The sequence below is a fragment of the Bos indicus x Bos taurus genome, chromosome 2, assembly GCF_003369695.1.
Source record: "Bos indicus x Bos taurus breed Angus x Brahman F1 hybrid chromosome 2, Bos_hybrid_MaternalHap_v2.0, whole genome shotgun sequence".
NCBI classification, from domain to species: Eukaryota; Metazoa; Chordata; class Mammalia; order Artiodactyla; family Bovidae; genus Bos; species Bos indicus x Bos taurus.
The window spans coordinates 122,247,769-122,265,846 of NC_040077.1; the positions used below are offsets into that span (position 1 = coordinate 122,247,769).

Consider the following 18,078-nt stretch of genomic DNA (forward strand, 5'->3'; position numbering starts at 1 on the left):
TTTGCTTTAACTAGGAAAATTCTCATTAGATATGTGTTCCCACACATGTGAGATGCTGGCTTTGTGCCCTTGTCTTGGTTGACAAATGAGCCTTGATGTTTCTAGCCACCAGCTTCAGAGAATTCTGTGGTTTAGATTTTTGCCCCACCTAGGTTGCTGTCCGCATAGCTCTGTTAACTTCTCTCCTGCTTGTTCTGTTTGGCAGAGACTGCAGTGGTAGCTTGTTGCCAAAGAGGTTAAAACAGAACGCTCAGTTTTGTATAGAATACTCAGGTCTGTGAGAAGTCGAGGTGTCTTTTTTTTTTTTTTCCATTTCCGTCTGTTTTCAGCTTTGACTTAAGTTTAAAATTTCATATTCTGATATCTAAATGTAGTTATGTTAAATGCTTTTTGTGACATTAAAAATAGAGATGGGAAAAACAAGCCTCTTCAAATTTGAGCCGTGGAAGTTCAGTGGCGTGTCTGGGCTTTGTTGTCAGACAACTGATGGATTTTCATGCTTCTGGAGTTAATGAAGCACCAAGATCCCTGTCCCCATCAGTCACTTCAGGTGTCGTCCTTAGACTGAAAGCAGGGTGCAGCTTCATCTTTTGCTGTGTTCCATCACTTTAAGCATACAGACTTTCCATTTCCCTTTTAGCAGCAAACTTTGTCTATATCTATCCTATATATATTTTTTCTTTCTCAGTAAAAACACACCTTTGCCTTCTTGACCAAGGCCAATTCTTCCATCTGTTCTTAGTTTCTTCTAACTTTTATCAGTTATACTCCCTTTCAATATCTCCAATGCTTGGTCCTTCCCCAGCTTCTTTCTCTAGGCCTGGAGTATATTGCTGACTTTAGGAGACTTTGGTGTGGGAATCACATAGAATATTTTCTGTTTTTAAAAAATAGAATTCATGATTAGCTAAAATGAATCAGTATATTAATATTTTACAGCAGTGTCTGGTGAATCAAATATAGTTTTTGGAAACTCTGATTGTTAATAATCTAAATTTTTCTTACCTTTCTCTTGCTATTTTTAGGCCCGGCTGTGGTCCCTCCCCAGTATTACGGAGTTACTCCCTGGGGAGTCTACCCTGCCAGTCTTTTCCAGCAGCAAGCCGCCGCCGCTGCTGCAGCAACAAATTCTGCTAATCAGCAGACCACCCCACAGGCTCAGCAAGGGCAGCAGCAGGTAAATGTCAACAAAACTTACCCCACCTAAGTGTGAATCTTAGTTATTGTGTATAATTAAACAGTAATGTTGTTCCTGATAGAGAAACTGTGAGTGGTGAGTGAGTGAGTTCCCTCGTGTGGTATATGAGTTCAGACAGACTCGCCTGTGCTTTACTGAATGCCTTTTATGTATCTGTTCTTTGGTCAGCATGACGAAGTGAGATCATGGTATGACATACCATGTGATACTGCTTAAGAGGATTTTCCAGTTTAGTGATGGTGAAGTTTTCTTGCTTTGATACTTTGGTTACTTTCTAAGCACCATTCTCAGATCACTTCTGGCTCTCTTTAAGTAGTTTGCTACCAAAGGGAAGGTACTAGTTCTTCAGATTGCTTATTTATGGCATCCGTTTTATTAAAAAAAAATTGAAGTATGGTTGTTTTACAGTGTTGTATTAGTTTCAGATGTATATCAAAGTGATTCAGTTATACATCCATATATACACATACACATATATATTTATATATTCTTTCTCAAATCCTTTTTCATTATAGGTTATTACAAGATCTTGAAAATAGTTCCCTGTGTTATCAGTAGGTCCTTGATTGTCTATTTTATGTGTAGTAACATCTATTGAATTGGACATAAATCTTAAACCTATTTATATCTTTTTTAACTTAGAGTAAGCTTTTTAACCTAGATGAGAAAAGGAATAGTTAATTGCAAAACCAAGTGTCTTTTTATATTAGGCTGTTTTCTCTTGCTTGCTAGAATAATACCTATTTATTTCTGAAAGTTATGGTGAATTGAATTACTTGAAGGGAAAAATAAATCCCTTAAATTCTTGTGTCAGAAAAAAACCAGTATAAATGTTTGGTGTCTGTCATTCTAGTCTTACTATTTAATTAATTTCTTATAAAATTGGGATTATGCTGTCCACACAGCTTTGCATCTTGTTATTATACTCTTCCCTGTTATTTATTGTTTTTAAATCCATCAAAGAGTGCCTCATTCTTTATTTTGACCAGTCCATTATTATTTGTTATATTTATGTAACTGCTGCTATAACTTAGTACTATATTGGCGTTACAAATAAGCTTAATATCCTTTGCATAAATCCTTGATTATTTCCATGGTATAATGTCCTGGAAATGTAAATTTTTTTGAGCAAATAAAACGAGCATTTAGGCTTTTGGTAAGCATCATCAAATTAAAGCTTTTTTTTTCCTTCGTTTTGAGGAAAAACACCATGCTCATATATGTACATATGATAATGATCCAAACAAGAGCTGTTTGCTTCTTATCATTCTCACTGATAAGGTGTATGTTTAATTTCTTAGATTTCACAGGTTTATAGAAAAACCAGGTCTTGAAATTCTAGCTAGTTTTGTCTGGCTCAGTATTTTTTCAGTTAGATGACTTTCTGGAAGTTAATGTGTGGTTTTCTTTACAGTAGGTACAATTCTAGTACCACTTATAGAGGGGATTCAGCATATAATTTGTTGACAGAAGAGTGACCTCTATTAATAAATTTCTTAATAGCTACTCTTTGTGGAAAGTTGGCACTTATCAGTTGATGGTCTTTGTGTTTTAACTGGCTGCCAGATCATGAATTTGGAAGACTGAAGTAATAGCTGTGTTTTCAAATCAGCTCTAGTAGACTGAATAAGAAAAATAGTAATAAGTACATCTTACTGAAATCTTTTTGTTTAAAGCTAAGCGCTCTACATATAGTTTCTCTCATTCTAATTCTAATAAGTAGATTACATGACTTCCCAGCATAAGATTGAGGGAATGGAATTTCTGTGCCCAGGGTCACACATGTATTAAATTGTTAAGATTTGAACACAAGTGTGTAAATTCACAGTTTGTGCTATCTTCTGACCATATGATATCTAGAGTGATAGAAAACCTGAGATCTGGTCTTTGTTCTGCCACTGACTGGTTGCAACTAAGGCAAGTTGCATGACGTCTTAGCTGTAAATTGAGCATGACAGTCAGGTGCAGTATTTCTGAGTTTTCTGTCACCAGCAATAACAGACTCTACTGTGAAAAAGTTGTTATTCAAATTATCTTTTGACAAGTATACATTTTTTAATTCCAGTGTCATTTTTGCCAATTTCTGACTTCAGATGTTTTAGAAAAATATGATTTTCCTGGTGAACTTCTTTGGTTATAGTCATTTAAATGAGAGGTTGTTTTAAAACTTTTGACCTTTTTGGCCTTTGCCTTTTATCAAAAAGCATTTGTTACTTTCTAGATATGCTAACTCTTTTCCAAATCTGATTGTTGGAGTTGACCTCTTGGCCACTCCATCTTTTTTCTGATTCCTTTTTCATTCTTTTCGAAGATTCCTTTGACACCTGATAAAAATGTTCATTTTTTAAAAATTTCAAAATGTTTGGTGAAGAAAAAATTCTGGATATTAGGTGAACTCAGGCATGGGGTAATCTTGGTGGTGGCTTGATGCTGGGTGTTGTATCATGAGAGAGAAGTTTAGAATGGCTTTAGAAGCCTCTAAATGAGGGGAGACTATATAGATGATGATTCTACCAAGTACGATGAACTATAGAAGGGTGAATGATTGTTAAAATATCTCCGTTGAGCATCTATCTGCTTGCTTATTAAATTTAAATGCTATATTTAAAATTACTGCCTTTGAAAAGAAACTAGAATTTAATACTTTTTGCATCATGAAAATAGTAAACTGACTTGTAGGATAGCGTTTTACAAATAGATATTCAGTCATTTTTGTTGATTTTATTCGATGTGTAAAATGTTACTTGTGAAATTTTACGTGTTTGTTTCCCGGGCTTGACATTTCTTTATGAAATTAAAGTATGAATATTGGGAGCTGACTTAGAGACTTTGGTTTATCATCAAGGGTACTGCATTGATTTCTAGAGAGTTGACTGAGAGGCTGCACATTGCTGTCGTCATTGTGAAACAGAGCTCAGTGGTCTGGACTGCCCCTCTCTTCGGACACCCTGTCCATTTCCCTGTCCTGTGACTCTGTACACAGCTCCTAACAAAACAGAAGCCTAATTCATTATGCCCTATGAAAAGGATGTTTTCATTGACTTTCCTTCTTCTTTTAAAATTAAAAAAAATTTTGAACTATTAGTATTTTGCCATAGCTCTGTAAATGCTGTTTACTTTTCCTTGAGTTAGAGCTCTTCTGGATTGTTGGTGAGGCATCTTCTCAGTCTTGGCCCAAACTCTCACCTGTGCAACTTCTCTTGAGTCTTCTGTCTATATAGATTGAAGCATTCCTTCTCTTATAAAGTCCATTAGAATTCTTTCAGTCACAGATAGATAAATTGCCTAATATTTTGATAGGAATTAACTATTGGTTATTGATTGTTTCCTGGTTACTAGGTTTAGTGCCTTGCAGACATTAATTTTAATACTTCCTACAAATTTGCGTGATCAGCTATTCCTCTCACTACTTCTGTGGATAAGGAAATGAGAAACTTTCGGTGGATTTAGTGTCTGTACATCTCTTTTTGCCAATATGGACAGTGTCTTTCATTTTAAATACTCATTTAATAAATATTTGATAGTAGTGTTTCTCTGTACATGGACTCTTGATTACATGTGTAGCTTTTATAAATAGCAAAGTGATAATGAAAATGATCTGATAAGAATTTCACGTTTGAAAACTTGGCAAAATGCATAAACTTTGGTAATTTTAGCTGTTATTGGGTTTTGTACTTTTACTTACTGTCATATATAGATCTTTTGAAATAGATTCTTAACAATGATTATCAGCATCTTATCTTTCATTAATTAAAGGAAAAGATCCTTTATCACAGTGGCAGAACAGGTATTCACTGAAATGTCAATGTTCTTGACTGATACTTACATCGATTTAGATCGCTGTCTGTGAAATTTATGAAGAAAAATAGAAACAGGTCAGACGCCTTCTACAATCAAATCTGTTGATTTCATTGGGGCTGTTTGGCCTCTGATGAATGGGAATAGTGTTATAGGGTAGAGAAAATGTTCTCATATTCCATAAAGAAAATACAACCTTTTTTATGTGTTTGGTTTTTTATTTTTTAATACAGATATTATAACTTGGTGATGTGGGTAAATTATTCCTGTTTATCATATCTAAACCTCTCATCCACTCTAGCATAATTTTTTTCACTCTCTTTTGATTATTATAGGGTTACTGTCTAGCTCCCATTCGCTGGAATAAAAACTCCAAGAAGATAGGAGCTTTGTGTGTCTTGCTCATTGCTTTATCCCCAATACCTGCCAGATGTTAGGCATTAAGTATTTGATTAATGACTGAATTATAACTTTTAAATGGTTTTAACTCTTATAAAGGTAATATGTTTCTTAAACTAAAAGTGGTAGAATGAAATTTCACTATATGAAATGCTGTTCATTGATTTTTTTTATAAAATCCTAACATCCATGTCACATAAAAACATGATTGGAAAAATGGTTTACAATCATCAGTTTTTAAAGTTGATTTAACTTAAGCACGTGTTGGGTCTTAGATGTTTCCAGTGAAGAAAACGTTGGTTTGTTTGTCTCCCAGGTTCTCCGTGGAGGAGCCAGCCAGCGTCCTTTGACGCCGAATCAGAACCAGCAGGGACAGCAAGCCGATCCACTGGTGGCAGCTGCAGCGGTGAATTCTGCCCTTGCGTTTGGACAAGGACTGGCTGCGGGCATGCCAGGTGAGGCTGCATTGTGTCCCTCGTCACGGAGGGGGCAGAAGTCTGCTTCTTGTGGGGAGGTTCAGAGGAGGATGGCAGTACTTTGGATCTGCTTAGGCATCATTTGGGGACTGGCGAGGATGACATACACTTGACCTCACTTAGACCATAGTTCGTTGATGAGAGCACCTAGTATTCTGAGCCAGTCATAATCTTACATGTTGGAAATATGTGAACCTCCACACATAGCTTGGGTTATCCCGTTTTCCTTTGGTGGTAGTCTGTTTTCTCCCTCAGTGTTAAGAATGAAAGGAGTGGCCAGGTTGCCTCAGCATCACTCCAAGGCTGATACTTGTGAACAGTATTATTAGGAAGACATTCCTAGTATTCTTTGATCATGTTCCCCTTACATTTCTAGAATTTCTCCCAAACCAACAGTAGAGGTGCTTTGTGCTGTCTACCTGTGATTGATATGTATGCTGAATACATGTTATTCTTAGCTTACTGTCTCCTGGTCTTATTCTTTGCATGGATTGCCTGTAGTTTGAGGTTTTGCCTTTTAAACAAGTCCTTCTGAGACCTCAGTATAAGTTTATGGATTCTTACTGACCCTGGCATATAGCTAGATCAGCTTATCTATTTATGAATTCACTAAGTAACTTGAACTTAGATCATGCATGTTGTTAGTTACTAAGCATTTATGTTTTATTATGAAGTCAACTGTAATTAATCTTATGACTCAATAGCATTTGAAGATTCTGTCTCAGACTTTTGAAAGAACCTGTTAATGGAAGCTTGTCTAGAGTTTCCCTGATAACTTGCAGTATATTTGTGTTTAGATTATGTGATACGAATTGTATAGTCAAGAAAACATAAAATAGTTGTCAGTGTATGGTTGCTAGTGATAACCATGGTTAGCACATTGAAGAGTACAGTTGTTCCCTGTCCCACTAAATCCCCTTTCTAACACTTGGTGTATAATAAATTACACTACCCCCTACTGTGCCATGTAGCATGCTACCTCTTTCACACTCATTTTTTAATCTTTGTAAGAACTTTGTGAGTCAGGTATTATTATTAACCTTATGAGGATACTACCTAGATTCTCAGGGTTATGCTGTTAACTTAAGTGGTCAAGCCAGGATATAAACCTAGGTGTTTCTGTCCCTAGTGCTGAGTTTGTAACTATTTACAGTATGCTGGTATCCAGGAAACATTTGTTAGTTTCATATATACTTATCTGTCATCTTAATATTCTCAGGTTATCCAGTCTTGGCTCCTGCTGCTTACTATGACCAAACCGGTGCCCTTGTGGTGAATGCAGGAGCGAGAAATGGTCTTGGAGCTCCTGTTCGACTTGTAGCTCCCGCCCCAGTCATCATTAGTTCCTCAGCTGCACAAGCAGGTGAGCTTATGTCTTAGTGGATTCACTCAGATTTAAAAGGGAGAATGGATGATATTCTTAAAACTCTGTTGAAAGGTACTTTGACAATTCTCAGAGTAAGAATTCTGTCCTGTAATTTTTCAAAGAGAAAGAGTCAGAAGTGGCAAGTGACCTTGATAGATTCTGATTCTGTTGACAGTGTGTACCAGCTAGTTAGCAGCAAGGACCTGCTCTGCTGTGAGCATAGGAAGTTGGATTACTCACACAAAAGGCCACTGTTGGCAGAAGTCCAAGGCTAATTTCACAGAAATTCATATCGTTGTTTTAAGATTTGGTATTTGTTTTGTTTTTGTTTCTTGCTTATGGTGGGGGAGGGCAGCAATAGATTTTTATTTTAAGTCTTTGTATGTATGTATGTCATATATATATATATATAGTATTATTATATATTTTATAAATTTGGGAACAACAGTGGGTGTATCTAGGGGAGAGAAATATGCTTAAGTGTCCTGAGAATTGCAAGGCTTCAGTATGTGATTCTGGAGAAAATGTCCTTAATGTAGGTAATTGTAGAACTTGAAACTTTAGGAAGTAGTTGTATTTGAAATGAGTACTTTTGATACCCATATCTATCTTAAATTATAGACTCTTTATAATCTGCCCACATAGTGATCTGTCTTAAATTATAGACTCTTTATAATCTGCCCACATAGTGAACTTGGCTCCAGTGGTATTTTGACTTTGAATTGAGAGTAGAAGTAGAAAAATATTAATAGAAGCTTCAGGTGAAGGGATCAGAGACAGATTTGTATAGTTCTTTGCAAGATTTGTGTCTGTTTTGAAAAGATATGGCAGCATTAAAAGGTTTTCAAAAGGGTAACAACGCAGTTTGGAAATGTGGCCAGTCTCTTTCATAGCCATATGGTTTGCTTTCTTCTACATAGCTGTTGCAGCGGCCGCAGCTTCAGCAAATGGAGCAGCCGGTGGTCTTGCTGGAACAACAAATGGACCATTTCGCCCTTTAGGAACTCAGCAGCCTCAGCCCCAGCCCCAGCAGCAGCCCAGTAACAACCTGGCATCCAGCTCTTTCTACGGCAACAACTCTCTGAGCAGCAATTCACAGAGCAGCTCCCTCTTCTCCCAGGGCTCCGCCCAGCCTGCCAACACATCCTTGGGATTTGGAAGTAGCAGTTCTCTCGGCGCCACCCTGGGATCAGCCCTTGGAGGGTTTGGAACAGCAGGTAGAAATCAGACTGATGTGCTGAAACTAAATTTTAATTATTTTTTATAATCTTTATGCAATTACTGACAGTGCATGGAACCCTGGACAGATACCACAGGCAGATCTGGACCGAGTCCCGTGGGAACCCAGCTGTTCCACACGTCTTTGAGATAATGGACTGTTCAAATCAAGTTATACATTTGGGGCCTATTTCAGGTTTACACGCACATTGCTACTTATTTATACTCTGAGTCCATTTTTTTTTAAGGATTAGAAAATCTGGGGAGATTTCTGCAGACATTGGGGAGAATGTGGAGGGAAGTATACAAATGTGGATATGAAAAACCGAGGGAGGAGGACTTACCAAAAATCTTAGGGTGGTATACTCCACAACCTGCAGGTCTTAAAGAATCATGAGTTTTCTCTAGTCTTGAGAAGAATTAAGGTGGATATTATGGAAAAGTGGGAGGAAGGAAATTAGACTTAAGATATTTTAAATGTTTTAATGGGAGAAAAAAAGTGGGAAAGTAGTAAGGAAAATGATGGAATAATTTCAGTGTTTGTAAGACAATGTGATCAAAACAGAAGGGTTTATTTGAGAGACAGTATCTTAAATTGGAATTGGGGGCTAGTAATATCTGTTGATTGAACCCTTTGAGAAACCAGGCTTTTACATGTAAGTCTTGTGTAGTGGGGCAATACCCCCTTCACAAATCTTTTTTCTACTCCATTTTTCTACCAGAACCTTTGGGTTGATGAAAGGCATTCTTTCTAGCCCATTTTCTTTCACCTTTCCCATAACTTGTGTGGCCATCAGAGGATTTTAACCCACCCCTATCCCCATAATATGAGACACAAAAGGAAGGAGACTTTAACATACGTGTGATGGTTTGAAAAAAACGTTTCATGCTAACGTGAGCCATGTCCTCTTTATTACTTTACCTGCCCCTAGAACTGCCACATGAACAGTTAGGCTGTCTCTGCTGACAAATTTGCGGTGGTAAGGAGTCTGGATCAAAGTGTTAGGAACAGGTCACTGGGCTTGTTCTTCGAAGAACAGGCCTGTTCTTATCTGCATTGTTTTAATTCCATTTTAGTTGCAAACTCCAACACTGGCAGTGGCTCCCGCCGTGACTCCCTGACTGGCAGCAGTGACCTTTATAAGAGGACATCGAGCAGCTTGACCCCCATTGGACACAGTTTTTATAACGGCCTTAGCTTTTCCTCCTCTCCTGGACCCGTGGGCATGCCTCTCCCTAGTCAGGGACCAGGACATTCACAGACACCACCTCCTTCCCTCTCTTCACATGGATCCTCTTCAAGCTTAAACCTGGGTAAGAACCATTACTCTACACCACCTTGAACTCTAGAAATCTCTTGCCACTGATGACATTAGAAGTACTTTGCATAAGCAAAGGACGATCCCTTCATCCTAGAGGTGTCCTGGGTGTTCTTTGCCTTCCTAAAGTGCCTCATGTTATTTAGGCTATACCTCGGCAGCACAGCAGTTTGGAATTTATCCAAGTTTGGGTGCATCCCATGTAAATTCACTTCAGCTTTAGTATGAACATCTTTGGCTGTTCTTTGGCTGCATGTGAGAATCTTTCAGTATACAGTACAGATTCCTTTTAATTAAGCTGGAAAAGAGAGACAAAGAGTGTATTAACCTAGTAACACTACTGAAATAGCACCACAGTTAATATTTAGCCTTGTTTTTTAGATTCCCTTTCCTTCCCCGTGTATATGTTTAATATCTTACTTTCTCACATAAAGCATTTTGTTTTAAAATTTTTGTCAGATTCTTTAGAAAATATTTCTATGTACATTCTTAAACTACACAGGATGGTAATGAGTATAGATCCTTCCCGATTATATGTTTAGCTTATTTTGTATATGGGGTTTAAAAAAATGTTACCATCTGAATCCTGGAAAATGACGAGGGAAAAGAGGCTTCTAAGCAGCCAGCTTTAAGAATGAAAAGAAACTTACTCTAACAATTTGGGTGGCAAAGTTTTAAATCTTTCAAGATGGAAGATGGTATACACACTCCCTTCCTCTAGTTATTTATCAAGTTTGTATTTTGAAGTGCTGATTTATTTTTTAGATGGATAAAGTTGAGGCATAGAAGTGTGGCGACCATATAATTCATCCTACAACCTAGGACACTTAAGGGAGCTAATGGGGGTGTTGTTAATAATCATCTGTGATGACAAGCCTGAATTAGGACTGTCCTGGGAAATACCACTTTGCTAGAGGATTCTGATTTTTAAATCTTCTATTTATTATTGTTTTAAGTTAAAGCTTTATTTTTTAGAGCAGTTTTAGGCTCATAATAAAATCGAGGGAAGAATATAGAGATTTCCCTTGTACTCTCTGACCTGCACATTTATAGCTTCTCCTGTTATCACCGTCCCCCACCAAAGTGGTACCTTTGTTACTGTTGATGGACCTACATTGACATATCGTTATCATCCAAAGTCCAGAGTTTACATGGATCTTTTTTTTTGTTTGTTTCTTTGTTTTTGACTAGAAAGATGATGGACTCAGAAATGAGGATTGATTAAAAATGATTAGTCCTTTTTTATTTGGAAAGACAAAGACTGAAAAATGATTATAAAAATCAAAAGTCTTGAAGGGGATAGGATAATATAGTTATTATTCTAGAACTAAGAGTGCTCTCTGAGTTTGAGAAATGAGTTCTAAGGCAAAACTATATATGTATATAGACATGTGAGAGTGTGCGTGTGTATCCTGAGGTTTTACATGATAAGAACTATAGTTTATGAAACTGTCTCATGTTATACATGGACATTACTTTAGAAAAGTTTTGGGGACGTTACAGATTGCTAGGTCCATATTGGATAAATAAGGAATAGGGTATATTGCACAACAGTGTCTCTTTGTGACAGGAGGCCTGGCTTTAAAGAATGAGGGTTAATGCAAACTTATAAGGAGAAGATGAAAGCCCCAGCTTAGTATGTAGATGGAAGGTATTAACATTTATTGAATAGTTATTACCAGCTACTGTTAACAGTTTTGGGTGCTGTGCATACCATTCTGAAGATATGGTATTATGCCTATGATACAGATGTGAGGAAACTGACTTGCTTAGGTCTTCTCATATCTGAACAGACTCCAAAGCAGCATCAGGGTATATCCTACCATGTAATGTGCCAGAATATCTTTTAAACCATTGCGTTATCAGGGTCAGAACTCTTATCCTTTAATTCCTTGGTTTAAACATTTAAACTGTATCAGCATATACTTAACAGTAAACAAATGAAATCTACAATAAGTTTTTTTTGTAAACAGCCAGATAGGAGGTATCTTAGGCTTGTCAGTCAGTCTCTATAGTCAATATTCAACTCTGCTATAGAAGCACAGGAGTAGCCACAGACAAAATGTAAGTAAACGTGCAGCTATCTTTCAATAAAACTTCATTTACAAAAATAGATGGCAGGCCAGATTTGTCCTGTGGACTGTATCAGCCTCTGAACGAAACGCTATGGCTCTAGGTGTTTGAAAATGGAGCTGGAAACATTACTCGCATGCGTGGTGCCTTTCCTCTTTCCAATATATCAGCAATTTAATAAAATACATCCTTCTCCTTAATTTTTGATTCCCCTGTGAAGAAGGAACGAACTATTGGTGTGAGCTACTTATTTTAATGACTCTTGCTGTCTGCCTAGTTTTATTTTTGACATATCTTCCCTTTAAAAATTTTTTACTTTGTATAAGCATTTTAGATGTATGTATTTCCATTGGACTGCCTTTTTTGCATGTGCGATGTTTAATCATACATGCCACTCTTGAGGAATTTTGTGTCTTGATTGTGGTGCTTTGCCTCACTTCAGTCTATTTCCTTGAGGAAAAGGTTCTTGTATGCTTTAGTTTTAACCATTATAAAATAATCACCACAAGAAGTCTGTTTACCATCTGTCACCAAGGAAATGTAACTTTTTTTTACCAAATATATATTGGGCCATTCCTGATGTAGTTTTTACTATTAATACTATACTGCTGCCACCAACTATCAGTTCTCAGGTCACTAACAACCATAGTAAGTAAGCATTCATTCATTGTGTTAAGTACTCAGATGACTCTATACAGGGAAACTTAAACTCAGCATGGTTTAATGACTTTTGTGATACCCCATAGCTATATAAGTGTTTGAATGCACACTCCAGCTTGTATCTCTGTTATCCCAGTGTGGATCTTTTCTCAATGTTATCATATATTTTCACACTTCCTCCCAGTAGACAGACATGTGTTAGGATACTCTGAAAAAAAATCACTGCCTGTAGTAATTATGTTCCTCCTTGTTTATTCAACATTCACATGTCAAGTACCTACTATAGATTCTTCAGTGTTTTTTTCACACCTGTTTTAAAGATCAGATTTCTATTTTTAAAAACAATTTATTTTAAAAAGTATCTGTTTATTTATTTGGCTGTCCTGGGTTTTAGTTGTGGCACGCAGGATCTCTGATCTTTGATGTGGCATGGGGATTCTTTAATTGCTGCATGTAGGATCTAGTTCCCTGACGTCCCTTGCGATTGGGATCATGGAGTCTTAGCCACCGTACCACCAGGATAGTCCCCCAAAAACAGCTTTATTGAGTTGTATATTGCGTATTTTGAAATCCACTCCTTTCAAGCATGTAATTCAATTATTTTTAGTAACTTTCTATATTGTGCAATCTTTAGCATAAATCAGTTTGGTAATATTTTCATCCCTTCTGTAAGATTTTTCTTAGTCATTTATGTTAATCCCCATTCACACCCTTGAATATGTGCGTGCACATGCGTGAAGTCACTTCAGTCGTGTCTGCCTCTTTGCGACCCTGTTTTCGCCCACCAGGCTCCTCTGTTCATGAGATTCTCTAGGCAAGAATACTAGAGTGGGTTGCCGTGCCTCTTCCAGGTGATTTTCCCAACCTAAGGATCCAACTTTCCTCTCCTACGCCTCCTGCATTGCAGGTGGATTGTATACTGCTGAGCCAGCAGGGAAGCCCATTCACACCCTTAGCCCCAGTCAGACAGTGATGTACTTTCTGTTTGTGTTCTTTTTTTGCATGTGGGGGTGGAGATGTGTGTGCTTCATGGCTCAGGGATTCTTAGTTACCCTACTTGGAATGGAACCCAGTGCCCTCTGCAGTGAAACTGCAGAGCCCTAACCACTGGACTGCCAGGGAATTTCCTACTTCCTGTTTTTAAATTTGCCTTTTCTGAACATTTGATATAAATGGAACTATACAGTATGTGACCTCTTTTGCTTGACTTTTTTTTTTCTTCAGAGGTTTTTGAGATTTTATTCATGATATAGTATGTGTCAGTAGTTTATTCCTTTTTTTTTGTGGCTGAATTATCCTGTTTTCTGGATAATGCTACATTTTGTCTAACTTTTCACAATTGAAGGATGTTTGTTGTTTACAGTTTTTGGCTATTAGATGTTTTCCTGTAGAAACATGTTTTCACTTCTCTGGAAGTAGAATTACTGAATGTAAAAGTTTTATGTTAAATTTTGGAGAAATTCAAACTTTTCCAATTTCATCATTTACATTCCCACCAGCAGTGTTCGAGGATTCCAATTTCTCTGCATCCTTGCCAGCATTTGTTCTTATTTTTCTTACATAACATCACCATTCTAGTGGGCATGAAATAGTTATGTCATTGTGGTTTTAATTTGCATTTCCCTAATGACAGTAATGTATAGCATCTTTTTATGTGCTTATTACCATTCATGTATCTTTGGTGAAATGTCCACTCATTTTTTGGGCCCAGTTTTGGATGTGCATTGTTTGTCTTATTCCATGGAATTGTAAGGGTTCTTTGTATATTCTGGATGTGTGCTAATAAGTTGCTTCAGTCATGCCCAACTCTTTGTGACACTATGGACCCACCAGGCTCTTCTGTCCATGGGATTTTCCCGGCAAGAATACTGGAGTGGGTTGCCTTGCCCTGCTTCAGAGGATTTCTCCAACGCAGGGATTGAACACGCATCTCTTAGGTCTCCTGCATTGGCAGGCAGATTCTTCACCAGTGCACCGTCTGAGAAGCCCTATATTCTGGAATCAAGTCCTTTATCAGACTTTATGTATATGTGTTTTGCATGTACATAGTCTCTGGTCTTTTGCTTGTCTTTTTCTTTTTAAATGGTTGTTTTTGAAGTGCAGTAACTTTAAATTTTTTAAAAATAGTTTTAATTTTGATGAGGTCCAGTTTATCATGCTTTATGGTATAGAAATCTTTGCCTAACTCAAGGTCTTAAAGATGTTCTCCTATGTTTTGTTCTAAAATTTTTGTTTTTTTAGCTCTTAAAGTCTTTGGTCCGTTTTGAGTTAGTTTTGTGTATTGCACGAGGTAGGTGATTGTTCATCTTTGCGTGCACTGTTTTTCCCCAGCAAAGTTTTGAAATTTTTAGTGTGCAGGTCTTTACATGCTTTTTGAGATGAGATGGCTTGATGGCATCACCGACTCTATGGACATGAATTTGGGTGAACTCCGGGAGTTGGTGATGGACAGGGAGGCCTGGCGTGCTGTGATTCATGGGGTCGCAAAGAGTTGGACACTACTGAGTGATTGAATTGAACTGAACCTGTAGTAATCTCAGATTGTTAACTAGTCATGTGTGTGCCTTCAGACACTTCTCTGTTCTAAATGGAAATGTAGCATTTTGTGATTGATTACCTAGTTCTCTGAAAGTGACTTGTCATCTGTAAAACTAACCGAGTGAAAGTTAACACAGTTTGGATTTAGCATTATGCACTAAAGACAATTATTCTTAGGCTTACTTTCATGAAAGGTTGCTTGGTTATGGTATTAAGGAGTGGTTTGAGGAGAACTACTTTGTAAACATTTTTGTGAGCAGCACTGCCTCTGCCTGTGTTAAATTCAGAACCAGATGTTGAGCGCCTTGGGAAGTTTTCTTTAAAAGGCAAAGAGAGCAGGGTTTTGCCCATTAGTCATCTACTAAATCTCTGAGTACAGAAAACAAAACCAGATGAATGAAAACATTCCATGTAGCGAGAAGATGGGATCCTAGATGGCCGGAATACTAGAAAACCCTTTGGATAAAGTAACTGAAGCACTTCTTAATTTAGCATGGTACTTTTAATCTGTACGTGTGTATTTTTAAAGTTAGTTTCTTGTAGACGGCATATGTTGAATTTCATTTTTTGACCCACTCTGACAGTCTCTTTAATTGGTACATTTAGACCATTGACAAAGTGATTATTGATATAGTTGGATTAATGTTTACCATATTTGTTTTCTATTTTTTTGTTTCTATGTTTGTCTTTCATTCTTTTTCTGCCAATTGTGGGTTTAAAAAAAATTATTTGGCTACATGGAATCTTTAGTTGTGGCATGTGGGATCTAGTTACCTGACTAGGGGTCGAACCCAAGCACCCTGCATTGGGAATGTGGAATCTTAGCCACTGGACCACCAGGAAGTCCCTGCCTCTTGTGGTTTTAATTGAGCATTTTTTATGATTCCATTGTATTTCCTTTCTTAGCCTATCAGACTACTTCCTTTTTTTTTTTCCCCCAACTTTTTCAGTGGTTTGACTAGGATCATTATACATTTACAGTTAACTGAGGTCCACTTTCAAATAAGGCCATAAAAGGACTTTATAATCACAGAATAATCTTAACCTTTATCTGCTATCCCTTATGTAATTACTGTCATTCATTTCAGCTGTATAAAAAGCGTACGTGTATGTATATATGTATGTGTATAATATAGACATAAGCATACATAATTGAATACATTGTTGCTGTTATTGGAGCAAACTGTTGTCTGTCAGATCAGTTAAGAATAAGAGAAAATTTTCTCTTTTTGAGGTTCTTCCTTTCTTTATATGGATCAGTTTGTGGCCTGTGTTATTTATACTTCTTTCTGAAGAATGCTTTTGACATTTTTTGCAAGGCACATCTGTTGGCAACAAATGCCATCAATTTTTGTTTGCTGAGAAAGTCTTTATTTCTCCTTCACTTGTGAAGGATAATTTTGCAGGGTATGGAATTCTAGGTTGGTGGGTTTCTTTTCCTTCAAAACTTAGTCTTCTCTCTTCTTGCTTGCATGCTTTTTGAGGAGAAGTCAGATGTAATTCTTATCTTTGCTCCTCTGTAAGTAAGACTTTTTTGCTCCTGTGGCTTCTTTCAGTATTTTTCTTTATCTTTGATTTTATGTAATTTGAAAATGATGGTTGGGAGGTATAATTTTTGCTTTCTTTTCCTGCTTGGTGTTCCCTGTGCTTCCTGGACCTGCAGTTTGGTGTCTGACGTTGATTTAGATAACCCTTAGTCATTATAGACTCAGATGTCCTCTCTGTCCCTTTCTCTCTTTCTTCTCCTTTGGATAGCCCCACTATGTGTATGTTCCCGTTTTTGTAGTTGCCCCACAATCCTTGGGTATTCTGTTCTGTTTGAGTCTTTGTTCTCTTTCCATTTTGATTTTTGAGGATTCTATTGATAGATCCTCTAGCTTAGAGATTCTTTCTTCATCTGTAGTCAGTCTGCTTATAAACCCATCAAAGGTGTTCTTCATTTTGGTTACAATATTTTTTATCTCTAGCATTTCTTCTTGGTTCTTTCTCAGGATTTCCATCTCTCTGCTTACATTGCCCATCTCTTCCTGTGTGCTGTATATTTTAGGGCCCTTAGCATAGTAATCGTAATTGTTTTAAATTCCCATTCTGAAAATTTCAGTACCCTCTCATATATGTTTCTTGTGTGTGCCCTTACTCTTCAGATTTTTTTTTTTGCCTTTTGCTGTGCCTTGATAGCCATGCCTGATATATCAAGCGAAAGGAAATGCCATAGTAGGTTTTTAGTAATGTGATGGTGAAGTGTGAGGGAAGGGAGAGTGTTCTATAGACTTACGATTAGGTCTCACTGTGTTAGTGAGCCTATATTTCTGGACCGTCAACTTCACAAATGTTTCTTAGTATTTTTCCTTCTCCCTTTATTGGGACAGGATAGTTTGAGTAGGCTAGAGTTGAGTATTTCAGAGTTGTCAATACTTGATAGTTTGTTGGTTACATACAGTTCAGGATTTCCTTGTCTGGTACTGGTTTGGGCAGTGTGTCTATTTGAGTCTGTGGTCAGGTGAGCCGTGGTGACCCGTACGTCTGTTTCTCTGATCTTGGCGGCAGTGGTTTTCTCTATTTTCACCTCTTTTATGGATCCAAGAAGAATTCTTGGTTTTTCAGACTGCTTAGTTTTTTGCTTGTTGTTAGGGTGAAGTGGTGACTTCCACATTCCTTACATGTGAAGCAGGAAACCTACATATACACAAAACATTTAAGCTGTTGATCTCTGTGGAGATATCATAGGACACAGCTCTATGAAATCCACCACCATCAAAATATTGCTGAAAACTTTGTGGAATCATTAGGAGGCTCCCTTAGAGGGCCTGAATGAAATGTTCTTTTTAAAACAGGTGTTAAATACTCTCAAAGGCCACCTCCAAGGGATGAAAGTTTGGGCATAAGTGCATGTAGGTGTGTAAACTATAGTGAACTAGAAGACGCCTTTATGTATCTATAAAGAAACTGCAGTCAACAAGTAATGATGGTCTACTCTTTGCCGGATACCTTTTCAAAAACAACAGGAAACCACATTTTTTAAGCAGAAGTTTT

At 37.3% G+C, this 18,078-nt stretch overlaps 1 protein-coding gene and 1 non-coding gene across 23 annotated transcripts in view; both read left to right on the top strand.

The window, feature by feature from the left end:
* PUM1 (pumilio RNA binding family member 1) overlaps nt 1-18,078 on the top strand; it is a 125,954-nt gene that overhangs the window by 83,349 nt on the left and 24,527 nt on the right. For 13 of the 22 annotated variants that reach the window (XM_027517892.1, XM_027517920.1, XM_027517927.1 and 10 more), the window contains 5 exons: nt 1,026-1,177; nt 5,712-5,850; nt 7,091-7,234; nt 8,158-8,454; nt 9,533-9,769. In XM_027517892.1, the coding sequence (XP_027373693.1) occupies nt 1,026-1,177; nt 5,712-5,850; nt 7,091-7,234; nt 8,158-8,454; nt 9,533-9,769 (969 nt within the window). The remainder of the gene's footprint in view (nt 1-1,025; nt 1,178-5,711; nt 5,851-7,090; nt 7,235-8,157; nt 8,455-9,532; nt 9,770-18,078) is intronic. The other 9 variants (XM_027517964.1, XM_027517972.1, XM_027518025.1 and 6 more) reach the window with 3 other exon arrangements.
* On the top strand, nt 5,960-6,036 carry LOC113881644. The gene has a single exon (XR_003508116.1). It is a non-coding gene; the product is annotated as a small nucleolar RNA SNORD103/SNORD85 (small nucleolar RNA).